This window comes from Ovis canadensis, chromosome 16 (genome assembly GCF_042477335.2).
Source record: "Ovis canadensis isolate MfBH-ARS-UI-01 breed Bighorn chromosome 16, ARS-UI_OviCan_v2, whole genome shotgun sequence".
Taxonomy (NCBI): Eukaryota; Metazoa; Chordata; class Mammalia; order Artiodactyla; family Bovidae; genus Ovis; species Ovis canadensis.
The window spans coordinates 51,197,383-51,211,244 of NC_091260.1; the positions used below are offsets into that span (position 1 = coordinate 51,197,383).

General features: G+C 37.7%; 1 protein-coding gene across 16 annotated transcripts in view; it reads left to right on the plus strand.

The window, feature by feature from the left end:
- Positions 1–13,862, plus strand: part of RANBP3L (RAN binding protein 3 like) — a 56,375-nt gene that overhangs the window by 17,897 nt on the left and 24,616 nt on the right. For all 16 annotated transcript variants that reach the window (XM_069555896.1, XM_069555891.1, XM_069555900.1 and 13 more), the window contains 3 exons: positions 8,718–8,776; positions 9,468–9,507; positions 10,009–10,086. In XM_069555896.1, coding sequence (XP_069411997.1) covers positions 8,718–8,776; positions 9,468–9,507; positions 10,009–10,086 — 177 coding nt within the window. The remainder of the gene's footprint in view (positions 1–8,717; positions 8,777–9,467; positions 9,508–10,008; positions 10,087–13,862) is intronic.

Here is a 13,862-nt window from a genome sequence, read left to right on the forward strand (position 1 = left end):
TGTGAAAGTGAAGTCGTTCAGTCATGTCCGACTCTTTGCGACCCCATGGACTATGGCCTACCAGGCTCCTCCATCCACGGGATTTTCAAGGCAAGAGTACTGGAGTGGGTTGCCATTTTCTTCTCCAGAGCTTCCTGACCCAGGGATCAAACCCTGGTCTTCCGCACTGTAGGCAGACACTTTTACCATCTGAACCCCCAGGGAAGTCCCTCTTTTTAAAGCACATCTCTAGGATTATCTGACTTCATAACTCCAAAATCCATGCTTTGAGCAGTCAAGAGAGCCAGACACGAGTGAAAGAGGAGAAGAGGACAGTGACATAAAGGATAGTACTGGAACTTGGGGTGAGACTGTGCACAGGAGAAGAAATGAGAAAAGAGGACGTGGCAGAGACACATGGGAAGATCCAGGAAAAAAGGGAGAGGAAAATGCAGGGGCCCAGTCCAAGTGGATAATTCCCCTAGTAGCAATTAGAGGTGACCCATTTGGCAATGCCCAGTCCTCCCAGAGGTATTGTTGCCACTGTCTTTCCTGCCAAGATTGTTTCCACAACCTTTTGGGCCCTAGTTGCATTAGCCTGGTTCTATCCAATCTGGAGAACTGAATTTTCACCTTAACTATTCTAAACTACCAAGCAAGATGAAGCAGTCTGCCAGATTCTAGGTGGGAGAAGCTATATAGCAGAAACCTGGGGCCCCTGGAGCTGCCTGCCCCCATGCCCACTGGAACTCTCAGCCAAAGGCACTCAGGTCTGTCTCTTCCTTCTCTTCTAGATCTGCTTTTGGCTCAGTGGATACTTTCAAACCTCCTCCTTCGAGATGACTGAAAATCCTCCACTTACTTTTCTACATGAAATAGCTTTGTCAGAGTCACTCACTTGTCTCCGACTCTTTGCAACCCCATGGACTGTAACCCACCAGGCTACTCCATCCATGGGATTCTCCAGGCAAGAATACTGGAGTGGGTTGCCATTTCCTTCTCCAGGGGATCTTCTCGACCCAGGGATCGAAGCCAGGTCTCCCGCATTGCAGGCAGACGCTTTAACCTCTGAGCCACCAGGGAAGCCCTTTTGTCAGAGACTGAGTGCTAATTAAATATACTGGGGGAAAAAAGGTAGGAACAAGACCTTACAGCTCACCCAAAATTTTGGGGGAAATGATGGTACACATAAGAACGGGGAGAAAAGGAGAGTATATTTACTGTTAACACTGACCATACATTACCTTAGAATCCTGAAGAACAAAGTTCCATCATTAGGCATCATGCACAAGATTGCATTCTTGTTTGGAGATGTGAAGGAGTGTTTTGAATGAAGGTGAAGGACAAGAACATAAAAGGCCTTTCAATAGATTAGACAGCTTTATGAAGAGCAGATCTTTAGTCGTTCAGAGGTTTTTATTGCACTCTGAACCCAGTGAATCTGTCTTGTTCACACCTTTATTTCCATATATTTCTATGCAAAGAACAGTTAGATCCAAGAAATAAGATACTGGATGCTTGTTAAGCAATATAACTCAATAAGAAGTCTATCATTGGTCAGGAGCATGAGAATTATCCTTCAATCATGACACGATGGTAGAAAAAAATTATTTTTAAATTTAGTTTTTCCTTTTCCAAAGTTATATAGATATATATTCATGTGGTTTAAGGAACCAAATAGTCCTACAAGACTTTTCTAGAAAAAAAAAATTGCAATCTCCTCCTTGCTCCTTTCTCTGCCTTTTTTCTGGGTCCCCAGAAGTAACAGCATCCAACTCACAGCCATCTTTTGTGTTAACCTCCATATAACCAGGGCTTTTCTGATAACTCAGTTGGTAGAGAATCTGCCTGCAATGCAGGAGACCCCAGTTCAATTTCTGGGTTGGGAAGATACCCTGGAGAAGGCATAGGCCATTCTAGTATTCTTGGGCTTCCCTTGTGGCTCAGCTGGTAAAGAATCTGCCCGCAATGTAGGAGACATGGGTTTGATCCCTGGGTTGGGAAGATCCCCTGGAGAAGGGAAAGGCTACCCACTCCAGTATTCTGGCCTATAACCAAGTACCAGGCATTTAGTTCTACCTCTTTATATTTATGCATCTATATTTAATACCTCTTTTTAAAATTTTAATACCTCTTTATACTTATGTTTAGGTGCTAGTGGTTTGAAACTATGGAAAAATTGAGGTTCCTTTCATAGATTTCTCTGACCCCTTCAACTACTACCACCAACACGTGTACATTTTTCATTCCCCCATCTTCCCAAAATCATTATATTAGAAGCTTGATTACATCAATACTCAGTACTCACATCACTGTAACCATGTAATATATTTTGATCACTTTTCTTTTACTGCTTAACTTTTTGTTTCCTCTGGATTTAATAATTGTGTCATCGTTTTGTTTTGTTTTCTTAGTTCTCCACGTATTAGTTGCCAGTCAATTCCCAAACTTTCTTCAAATGATCTAAATATCATTTCAAAATATTCAGTTACTTGAGATATTCAATTGCTTTTAGTTCCATCGTTTTGGAGACTTCTTTTCTAGCATTTCTTCAGGGACCTCCCCCATTGTGGACTGATTTTTCTCTGCCATTGGTGTACTGTGGTCATTCTGGGCTATCTTCTCACTATTTTCCTAGAGGTTGCCTTCATCTCTTTTTGAGTTGGTGCTCCTGTTTGTTGGTTTCTTAGTTTACCAGCTCTTTTTGGTAAAGCACCTCCTTTAGAGGCATCCCGAGACTGGGGGTATATGGGATACATATTTTGAGAGTTTACAGCTGGAAATGTTTTTATCATGTCATTAGACTTAATCAATACTTTATATTAGCACATAATTTTAGATTGGAAATCTTTTCAGAGTGTTAAAAGCATTGCTCCTTTGATTTCTCATTTTAAAATTTTTTATTGGAATATAGTTGCTTTACAATGTTGTTTTAGTTTCTGCTGTACAGCAAAGTGAATCAGCTATGCATCTACATATATCCCCTCTTATTTTAATTGTCTTCCCATTTAGGTCACCACGGAGCATTGAGTAGAGTTCCCTGTGCAGCACAGTAGGTTCTCATTAGTTACCTATTTTACACTTAGTATCAAGAGTTTCTCCGGAGAAGAGAACGGCAACCCACTCCAGTATTCTTGCCTGGAGAATCCCATGGACAGAGGAGCATGGGGGCTATAGTCCATGGGGTCACAAAGAGTCGGACATGACTAGCGACTAACACTACTACTATCAAATGTTTATATGTTAATCCCAATCTACCAGTTCATCCCATCCTCTTGCTTTTTCCCCTTGGTATCCATACACATTCCTACATCTGTGTCTCTATTTCTGCTTTGTAAATAAAATCATCTATGCCAATTTTTTACAGGATCGTTGTTGTGACTCTGAAAGTCATTCTGACACCTGACTCTTTGTATGTGACTTTACTCTCCTCTCTGTGCCAATAGGACCTTTTCTTCGTAGTGTTCTAAGATTTCATAGGTATTGTTCTGTCTTCATGTATTGTTCTAAGTATTGTGTTGGCTCTTTCAAACTGGAAACTTAGGTCTTTTGATTTGGGGGAATTTTAATGATTTATTTGTTGATGATTTCATCCCATCTTTTTCCTCTATTCTCTTTCTCTAGAGCTTCTCTTAGGTATTGAAGTGGTTCTTGGATTGATCATCTGGGTTTTCTTATATATTCTCATATTTTTAATTTCTGCTCTTTTGCTCTGCTATCTGGGCTATTTACACAATTATATTCTCCAAATCTATTGATTTTTAAAGTCACTATTGATTCTTTTGATACATATTTTAAAGTCTAAATTTCTAAAAGCTTACTCTTGCTCTGTGTTGCTTTTTCTAAAAAAGTAGTATTCTGATTTTCCTTCATGGACATTTCATATTTGTGAAGATATTAATTGTATGCATATTACACATATAACTTTAAAATATATGTTATATATGAAAATAAATTATATACATATAATTTTATAAAATATACCTTAAGCTCTCTGTATAGTCTTTTCCCTCCAATTTCCTTTCCTCCTGTTCACTCACTCAGTCACTGAATTTTTGTGTCTGGTGACCGTTGATTACCTGCTTGTATTTAAGAAAAGGCCACTCACTAAAAAGCTCATTGGTGGCTATGTACACTTGAACTGGGGACTCATCATCTGGTTTGATCTTTCACCAATAAATCCCTTTGTCAGTATCTTTTGTTCCTCTGCTTTGGGATTAGTCAGACTCTCCAGAGAAAAATCTTATAATTTTCTGCCTAAAGGAAGTAAACCTGGCTGCCACTGTTCTGTGAGCTGAGTAGAGAGTGCTCAAAACTTTAATATTTTGTATGCATGATAGGCAGAATAACAGCCCCCTAAAGATGTCAATATCCTAATGCCCAGAACCTATAAATCTGTACCTTATATGGCAAAGGAAACCCAGTAGATGTTAAGGATCTGAGATGGGGGGATTATCTTAGATGATTTGCATAGGCACACTGCCATCACAAAGGTCATCATAGGACGAAGAAGGAGGCGACTGTCAGAGTCGCAGAGAGATACGCCAGTAGAAGCAGACGTTGGAGTGAAGCGGGGCCACAGGTCAAGATATGAGGCGGCCTCTAGAGCTAGAAGAGGAAAGGACGTGGAGTCTTTCCTGAACCTCCAGGAGGAACACAGACCTGCTGGCCCAGGGTAGACTTCGGGCCTCCAGAACTTTAAGATTATAAATCTGTATTGTTTTAAAGAACTAGCCTTGTCCTAATTTGCTATAGCAACAGCAGGAAACTAACAGAGTATGTAAACTTTTACCTAATGCCCATCATTTCATTGTAGAACCTCCACTTTAAGCTTTGTCTGCTGTTTCATCTTTTCTAGGGAGGAACCCTTAAGTCTTCTGCTTGAGTGAGAAGGGGACAGTTGCTTGGTTCTCAAATAGACAAAACTACTTCCTATTTTGAGCCAGTCTTCACTTCTGCTTCCAGAAATACTCAGTGATACCTGTCCTTGGACTTTTGGTGGCTCTGCAGGGAGTCAGCCAGCTTGCCTCTTTAGTAGCCCCACAGCTGGCTTAAGGGTATCACTTATTCTTCTACTTTATAGCTTCCAAAATTCTGTCACGATTATTAGCCTTCAGTTTTCCTTGTCTTTGTGGTACCTCTCCTCCCTGCTCTCTGGTTCCCCAACCAAAAATATTACCCAAGCCTTTATTATGGTTTCATTGTGATTTCTGACATAGTAGAGATACATATGCATGATCAATCAACACTGACAAGGTTAAAATAATGTAAGTGCTATGATTTTATACTGATTTTTCCCTGGTGTGGTACTGGATGGTATGTATTATACGCTGAGAACAGAACATTGTGCTGGTAGAGTTGTAGGTATGTTAGTATGACCTGTGAGAGCTAAGAAAATGGCCTTATAAGAGGGCACTTTGGGTTTAAAGGCTTTTCTCCCTTACTACTAGTGTAACTTTGAGCAAGTTGCTTAACAGAGCCTCAGTTTCCTCATCTGAAAGTATCTGGAAACATGGCAGAAATCACATTTAATCCATAAATAAATCTAAAGAATTAATTTAGACAAGGTGACAGATAAAAGTGCTTGGCCACAGTATTCCTCCATTGTGGAGCAAAAATACAAGTGAACTGAGATCGACTGAGTTACATAGATGGTATTTTTTGTGCCCCTCCTGTATATAAGAGGCTTCCCAGGGGGCTCAGTGGTAAAGAATCTGCCTGCCAAGCAGGAGATGTGGGTTCGATCCCTGAGTCAGGAAGATTCCTTGGAGCAGGAAGTGGCAACCCACTCCAGTATTCTTGCCTGGAGAATTTCATGGACAGAGAAGCCTGGCAGGCTACACAGTTCATGGGATCGCAAAGGGTTGGAGACAACTTTGGGACACCATCACACTTCTACATTACAAGTACTTAATACAACATTTGTGGGATGAATGAATGTCTTCTCTTAATGAAGCATTTTAGAAAACAACAATGAATATAGGCATTCTTTAAATGCTACCTGAACCTTAAAACAGGCAAAACAAATTTTTTTTAAGTCTTTAAAATTTTTCTTCCCCATCTCATTTTCATTCTCTTTAACAGAAGACTGTATTTTAAACTTTTAATTATTCCATTTTCCTGAAAAAATCATGGATGTGAGAATAAGAAAAAGATAAAGAGCAATCTTGTCAGTTCTCTAGAATTTAGACTAGCCTCCTAGATTCCTTATTTCCTCTCCCTCACTCCCTTCCCCCTCTGAGCCATTTTCCACACAGCAGGAAGAGTGATCTTCAAAAACAAAATACATATCAGAGTGAATCACTCCCCCACTTAAAATCTCCTATTGGCTTTCTGTCTTTCTTGGAATAAAAACAAAACTCCTTGGCATAAATTGCAAGGCTTTTCAAAACTCCATTTTCATCTTCAGCCTCATCTTATACCATTGTCCTCTCTCTCTTGCCTTGCAAAGTGTCTTGGATATAGTCACTCCTCAACATATATTTGTTGAATAAGTGGATTAATGAACAAGTGATCAATGAACATATTAGAAAGAAAAAAGGATAAGATTTAAAATATACCACTTTAAGGACCATGATCTTATTTTCAAGTTTTCCTATTGGATCAGGTTAGAAAATTGCTGTGAACCTAACAGCTTGATAAGTGTTTACTTTTAACTTTGTCTTTGGAGTCAAAGGCCTGCCTTGGGAGAGGGGAAGAGAATCTAGATGGGAGAGGAGATAACTAACCTCCTTTCTAACTAGTAGATAACTAACAGGTAACTTTCTAACGGATAACTAACCTGCTTTCTAACTAATGAGCTGGACAGTGTCAGGGAGAGTAGATGGCTACAGTGAGGCTAATAACCCTTCAGCCAGACAATGTGTATCTAGTTTTAAATATGTGTGTGTGTATATATATATATATATATATATATATATAATCAATAAATATTTGTTGATCTGATGAATAAAAATTGCCTTCCTACTTTACCATATGCCCTCCAAACTACAAGTAACCCTGTATAATTTCCTACTTAATGCTGCCACTGAAGATCACTTCTGCCTGTTTTTAGTTCTTTTTTTTTTTTTCTTTTTGATAGAGTTATTTGTTATTTGTTTAGAGTTAGGTCAAGTCATACTACTCTAAGGATGACTATCCTAAGTCCAGTTTAGAAGAGGCCCACTTAGTATTCCAGTTTATAAGCATTCCACTACACATTCACAAAAACTATTTTCTTTCAAAGTTATTAGAGATCTCACTTCTTAAACCCAATGTAATGGCTGAAAAAGGAGCCTGTTCTAAGAAAGAAGGAAGAGTTGAGCCACAGTTTAACCTAGATGGCAATGCCAGTATGTTGCTGAGCATTTTCTGCTGTGGTTCACTTGGCTCCAAGGGCAGACTGCACAGGAGGCACTTGTATAAAAAAGGTGAAGCTTATCTCGCTGGACTGAAAGAAGGTGCCCAAGTTCACAGGGGCCCAGGAGCCAGCAGTGGGTGGTCTGGCAGAGTTTTGACACACTATTATGGGATAGGACTGTGGGTAACTAGAGAGTCCCTTTCTGGCATATAAAAGATATAATTATCTGGTAGTTCCTCAAAATTCTTCAGCTAGACTTCTATTTATTCAGCCAGTGATGGAAAATTACCTCAGCTTCTATACCAGGATAACACATCAGTAATGGCTGCGGGAAGTCTAAAATGAGAAAAGTTCTGAGGTCATATTTGGGCTTATCCAGAAAGTCCAGTCATAAGTTAGCCTGTCAGCTGTGAGTTTGGAATCAGGATTGATGTCACACCACATATTGAATATCCTCTCTTTCAGGCTTTTTTTGGGTCTTGTCAAAATCTAAGTAATTATATCTAAAAATCCATTTGATTTTCACATAAGCTCATAAGTAAGTACTGTTATAATCTTTTTCGGGAGGGGTGGGGGGAGGAAAAAACTAAAGGTACAGGCATATTGTTTCCAAAAGTGTATTGTCAATTACAGGTGGAACTTATATTTGAACACATGCCTCCCTAACTCCAGAGCCCAAGCTTTTTACAAATATATAATCTTCCCTATGAATTTTACAGTACTGATATTTAATGCTGTCATCACTCATTTATGCCCTAGAGTGAATGAGTTCCTTTCTAGCATTACCTAAGATAGGAAAATATGAAAGACCAATAAGGTTGGAAGGGCGATGACAAATTACTTACTTTACAACACTGTTTAAAACTGATTCTTAGTCTAAATATTGAAAACATGACTTAGTATATATCTATTCTAGTTGAGGAAATATGAATTAATTCTGGATCATTTAAGTATATCTATACCATTTATATTTGAGATCCAACCCAAGTAGAAGTACTATTTTCAGATGTGATTTTTCATCCTTTGAAATTTTTTATTTAAAAAGTTTAAATAATTTTTTATTTTATTTTTTATTTTAAAAGTGTTAGTCACTGTGTCATGATGAGTTTCTAAATGCAGGTAATTATATTTTGTTTTCCTTAAACACTTAAAGGATATTCTTTTAATGGAGTAATCTCTCTATTTGTGGAAACATATTACTTTCCCCAAGTATTTCTTTCCATAATTAGCTGTTAAAATCATTTGTAAATATGCCAATTAAACCATTCATATAAAACAGTTTGGAGTTTACCCAAAGGCAGGGAAAAATACAAAACCAAAATATCTTCAAGTATTTTTAGTTGGTGTTAGAAATGTCAGTGTGTTGTTTGATTTCTTGCATGTTCTTTTTCTTTTACAGAAAAATCTATCATTGCTCAACCAATATTTGTTTTTGAAAAGAGAGAACAAACTTTTAAGGTAAGGTCAAGTTACTTTTCTTTGTTTGATTTTTACTCTGACAAAAAAGACTGTATTTTGAGAAGCTAGCTGTACTAAATTATATCACTGTTGCATAAACTTATTCTTTTTCACATAGCAAGAGTTGTAACTCAGAATATTTACATAGTAGGGATTTACTGATTGCAATTTGGCTGAAATGGGAAGCCAGAGACCTTATCCTGAAACTATGGATAACATAATTTTTACCAAAATTATGTTTTGTTTTTTTTTTTTTTCGGAGTGACTGGGAAGGGGGAGGGACTGAAAGAGCTTAGAAAGAGTTAAGGCTCATGATGGGTCCTGACCACTGACCTAGCTTAAAATGGATATAAGTTCTAAACTGCAACATATGATTCAAAAGAAATCTTAAGGCTCCATTTGCTTTTTTTAGCCTCATACTAAAAGCACTTGCTTTGAAAGACATAAGTGTATTAGTAGCATTCTAACTTCAGCTTAACTAGTATTTTGTTGTTACTTATTATTGCTTATGGAGACAATTTACCCTGCTACCCCCAAAACTAAAGAAAAACCCAACCCCTAGTGAGCCGCTTTTCCTAGCCTGGGTGAAAAGACCTGGCTTTTGAGAACTTTCTTATGAAGTGACAGGGTGGAAATGTGATTTGAAAATAGCAAACACTCAGCTCTCATTGGCAGCTTTGTTTCCTTCCAGAGACCTGCAGAAGACATCCTATGTGAAGCAGCAGAACGTGGTAATGATTTGTATCCTATATTTCAAAAGCAATCTTTTTATCAAGAAACAAGTAGGCAAAAACACTTGGCATGTGGCACAGAATATATAAAATCTAATCATTCTTGTTTTTAAGCACACAGATAGACTGGCCTTTGTTTTAGAAAGATGACATATAGGTCCCTGAGAATATTATGTTAGCAATACTAACATATTGCCTATGACTCTCCACTGCTTGTCCTCCAACGTTCCAAAAACATTCTCTATACAATTTCAGAATCTGTATATAATTTTTTGTCAAAGCCACTTGTTTCTAACTGTTTCACAGTAGGATGATATGCCAGTTAGTTTATAACAACCAAGCTATTAACCCCAATATTTAAAACTGAGTTTCAGGAATTAACATGTTGTCAAACAATGATATATCTAGAGAAAAGAAAATTATATTTCTCCTCTCATATCATGGATTGAAACTAATTTGTTATTGCAATCAATTTTACCCTTCACATTGAATTTCTTACAGAATGCAATGAGTTTTCAAGAAAGCGTGCCCGGGCTTCATCTTTTACTTGGCATACTACAGATTCTCAGAACCAAGAAGGTAGGTATAGTCCGGGCTGTTGAGTGTTCACTGCTATGTGTACTCTGAGTGTGATACTACTAGGAAATTTTCAGACAGGTAATGTTTAAAAATATACCCATTGGATGGTGTCTCTAATATATTGTTATGTGAAAACAGCAGTCTATAGAATACAGTGAGTTATTATTTAAAATTTAACTTATCAACGTTGGAAAAAAGACCAAAAGGACAGAAGCCACAATGTTAACAATGGTTATCTTAGATAAAATGGGATTACAAGTTATTTGAACACCCCCTCCCTTTCTGTTTTGCTGTGTTCCCAAAGTTTCTGCATTATAGAAACTAGCTACAGAATTAGCTTTACAATTAGGGCAAACTGCTATTTCCTTCTAAGTAAGCATCTCCTTAAACAGATGTCTGCCTTTTAGAAAGACCCTTATGCTGTGTTTTGAATAAATCAGTAACGTAGTTTGCCTCTCTTCTACACTCCAAGCATTCTGGTGACTCTGTTTATCCTCTTCTTGCCATGCACCTGTTTACATGCATGTCTGTCTCCTCCACTGAGAGCTCCTTGAGGTCATCTTCATGCCTGACAGAGGGTCTCATACATGATGAGCATGCACATATTTACTGAATTGATATCATTCTCACCAGAGGCACACTATTTTTAATCAATAAAAATGCAAAGATTTTTCTAAACTGGTGACAAAGAAAATTTTCCAAAACAGCAAAAATCCAAATGAAAAGATAAACAAAACCCTATTGACTTCAGTTTGCAATCTGTTTTTAGCATCATCCTTGTCCCAGAAGTGACTAACATTGTCATCCTTCACGGACCTCCCAGCCTTCCCTCTTTCTGGGCCAGATAATAAAGAACTTCTTAGAACCTCAAATCTGACACTGACTTTTCAAGATCCATTCTCATTCATAATAGGCTTTCTTTTTCAGCTACTGTTAAACACTGACTTTTTAATGGCAAATAAAATAGGGGTCTTAGCAAAGTATGCATGGATGAATACCATCTGAATTCTAGTCCCACAAACCCACACAGTATATCTCTTTATTTTTGGTAGAAAATTTAAACTTGATAATGTTCTTTAGGATTTCATGTTTATGATAGTTTTCTTTTATATAACGCAGTTCTGTAAAATAACTTGCTTTATTTTTCTTATTATTGTCCATCTATATTTGTAGTACTCAAATATATAATGATGCTTAGATTCTCATTTTAAATTTTATGCTTTAAATTTATATTCTAAAGTTTAGGATATCATTCCTTTTGAATTTTTCATTAATTAAAATATTACTTATTTTTATTTAAATTTGTAATGCTTTGCTAAGTAAAACTATTTTATCATAATAAAATATTTGAAATGATTGAAACATGTTCTATGTCAAGATTATGATTTTTTTAAATCTTTTTTTGAAAGTTTGCAGTTCAGAAGCATTAAGTATATTCACATTGTTGTAAAACCTATTTAAACTTTACATTAAAAAAAAAACCACCCTTAGTAACAAATTCAAGTAGCACCTGAAGGTATAAAATGAAAAATTAAAGTCTCTTTGTCATTAGTTCCAAAAGAAATATGATTTGCAGTCTTGCATATTTTTGTTTTTACTGAACAACAAACTGCTTTTTCCAAGTTAAGCTTACCCACAAGAAATAGAAAATACAAGCTATTCACTTTCTTTTAATGGATTCTACCCAGGAATCGCATGAAACTAATACATTTATATTCTTATTAACGATGCCAAGTGTGACTGGGCATCAATGTCAGACACCTTTCAGATACAGAAGAGATAGGTCCTAGTTCAACAAGCCCCATCTATACCTGCCTGACAAGTTATAGACATTAACAGGAATAGGGGTTCTAATACCAGAGGATTTGTTTTGGTGTTATTTGTGCATAAAGCAAAGAGATGACTTTAAATTATCTAGACTTTAAATTATCTATTACTTCAATTCATTTTCTAAAGATCAGACGCACATATGAAAAGGAATAAAATATTACCAAGCACCATCAACTTCTATGTTGTGCAGAATGTTGGTGGCGTTGGAAGGAGACAAATAGTACAATTAAATGTTTCATTCAGTGTTATTTTTCAATTATAAAGATGATGCATGTGTGTGTGTGCGCTCAGTCACTCAGTTATGTCCGACTCTTTGTGACCCCATGGACTGTAGCCCCCCAGGCTCCTCTGTTCATTGGGATTTTTCAGGGAAGAATGCTGGAATGGGTTGCCATTTTGTTCTCCAGGGGATCTTTCTGACCCAGGGATTAAACTCATGTCTCCTGGATCTCCTGCACTGGTAGGCGGATTCTTTACTACTGAGCCATCTGGGAAGCAATAAAGATCATAAAAACCATGTAACTGAACTTTGAATTAGAGAAGCAATTGCACTCCAACATATATAATGTTATAACACGTCAAAAAAGCAATTCTTATTCTTTTCTCATCTTCATTAATCCAATTCTCAAAGGTTGCTCTCTTTGCAATTTGCCATCAAGAGGTGATCTCTTTGAGATTTGTAGTACAGGTGTACCTCATTTTATTGAGCTTCACAGATATTACATTTTTTACAAATTGAAAGTTTGTAGCAATCACACCTCAAGCAAGTTTATAGGCTTCGTTTTCTAAAAGCATTTGCTCACCTTGTGTCTCTGTCACATTTTGGTAATTCTTGCAATACTTCAAAATTTTCAGTATTATTATACTTTTTATGGTGATCTGTGATTAGTGATCTTAGATGTTACTATTGTAACAGTAATTTGGCGGGGGGGGGGCACTTTAAACTACTCTCATGTAAGATGGTAAATTTAATAAATGTGTGTGTTCTGACTGCTCTACCAGGTAGCCCCTTCCCCCATCTCTCTCACTGTCTTCAGGCCTCCCTATTCTATGAGATAAAACAATATTGAAATTAGGCCAATCAATAGCCTTACAGTGGCCTCTAAGTATTCAAGTGAAAGAAAGAGTTGCATGTCTCTCACTCCAGTACTCTTGCCTGGAGAATCCCATGGACGGAGGAGCCTGGAAGGCTGCGGTCCATGGGGTCGCTGAGGGTCGGACATGACTGAGCGACTTCACTTTCACTTTTCACTTTCATGCATTGGAGAAGGAAATGGCAACCCACTCCAGTGTTCTTGCTGGGAGAATCCTAGGGACAGGGGAGCCTGGTGGGCTGCCATCTATGGGGTCACAGAGTCAGACACGACTGAAGTGACTTAGCAGCAGCAGCAGCACTTTAAATCAAAAGTTAGAAATGATTAAGTTTAGTGAGGAAAGAATGTCTAAAGCCAAGATAGGTCAAAAGCTAGGGCTCCTGCACCAAATGGTTAGCAAACATGTAAATGCCAAGGAAAGCTCCCCGAAGGAAATTGAAAATGCTACTCCACTGAACACATGAATGATAAGAAGGTGAAACAGGCTTATTGCTGATATGAAGGAAGATCTAGTGGTCTGGATAGAAGATCAAACCAGCCACAATATTTCCTCAAGCCAAAGCCTAATCCAGAGCAAGGCCTTGACTCTTTTCAGTTCCATGTAGGCTGAGAGAGGTGATGAAGCTGCAGAAGAAAAGTCTGGAGTTAGCAGCAGCTGGTTCATGCAGTTTAAGGGAAGAAGCTGCCTCTATGACATCATAGCACAAGGTGAAGCAGCAAGTGCTGATGTAGAAGCTGCGGCAAGTTATCCAGGTGATCTAGGTAAGATCACTAAAGAAGGTGGCTAAGCCAAACCACAAATTTTCAACGTAGATGGAACGACCTTATACTGGAAGAAGGTGCCATCTAGCA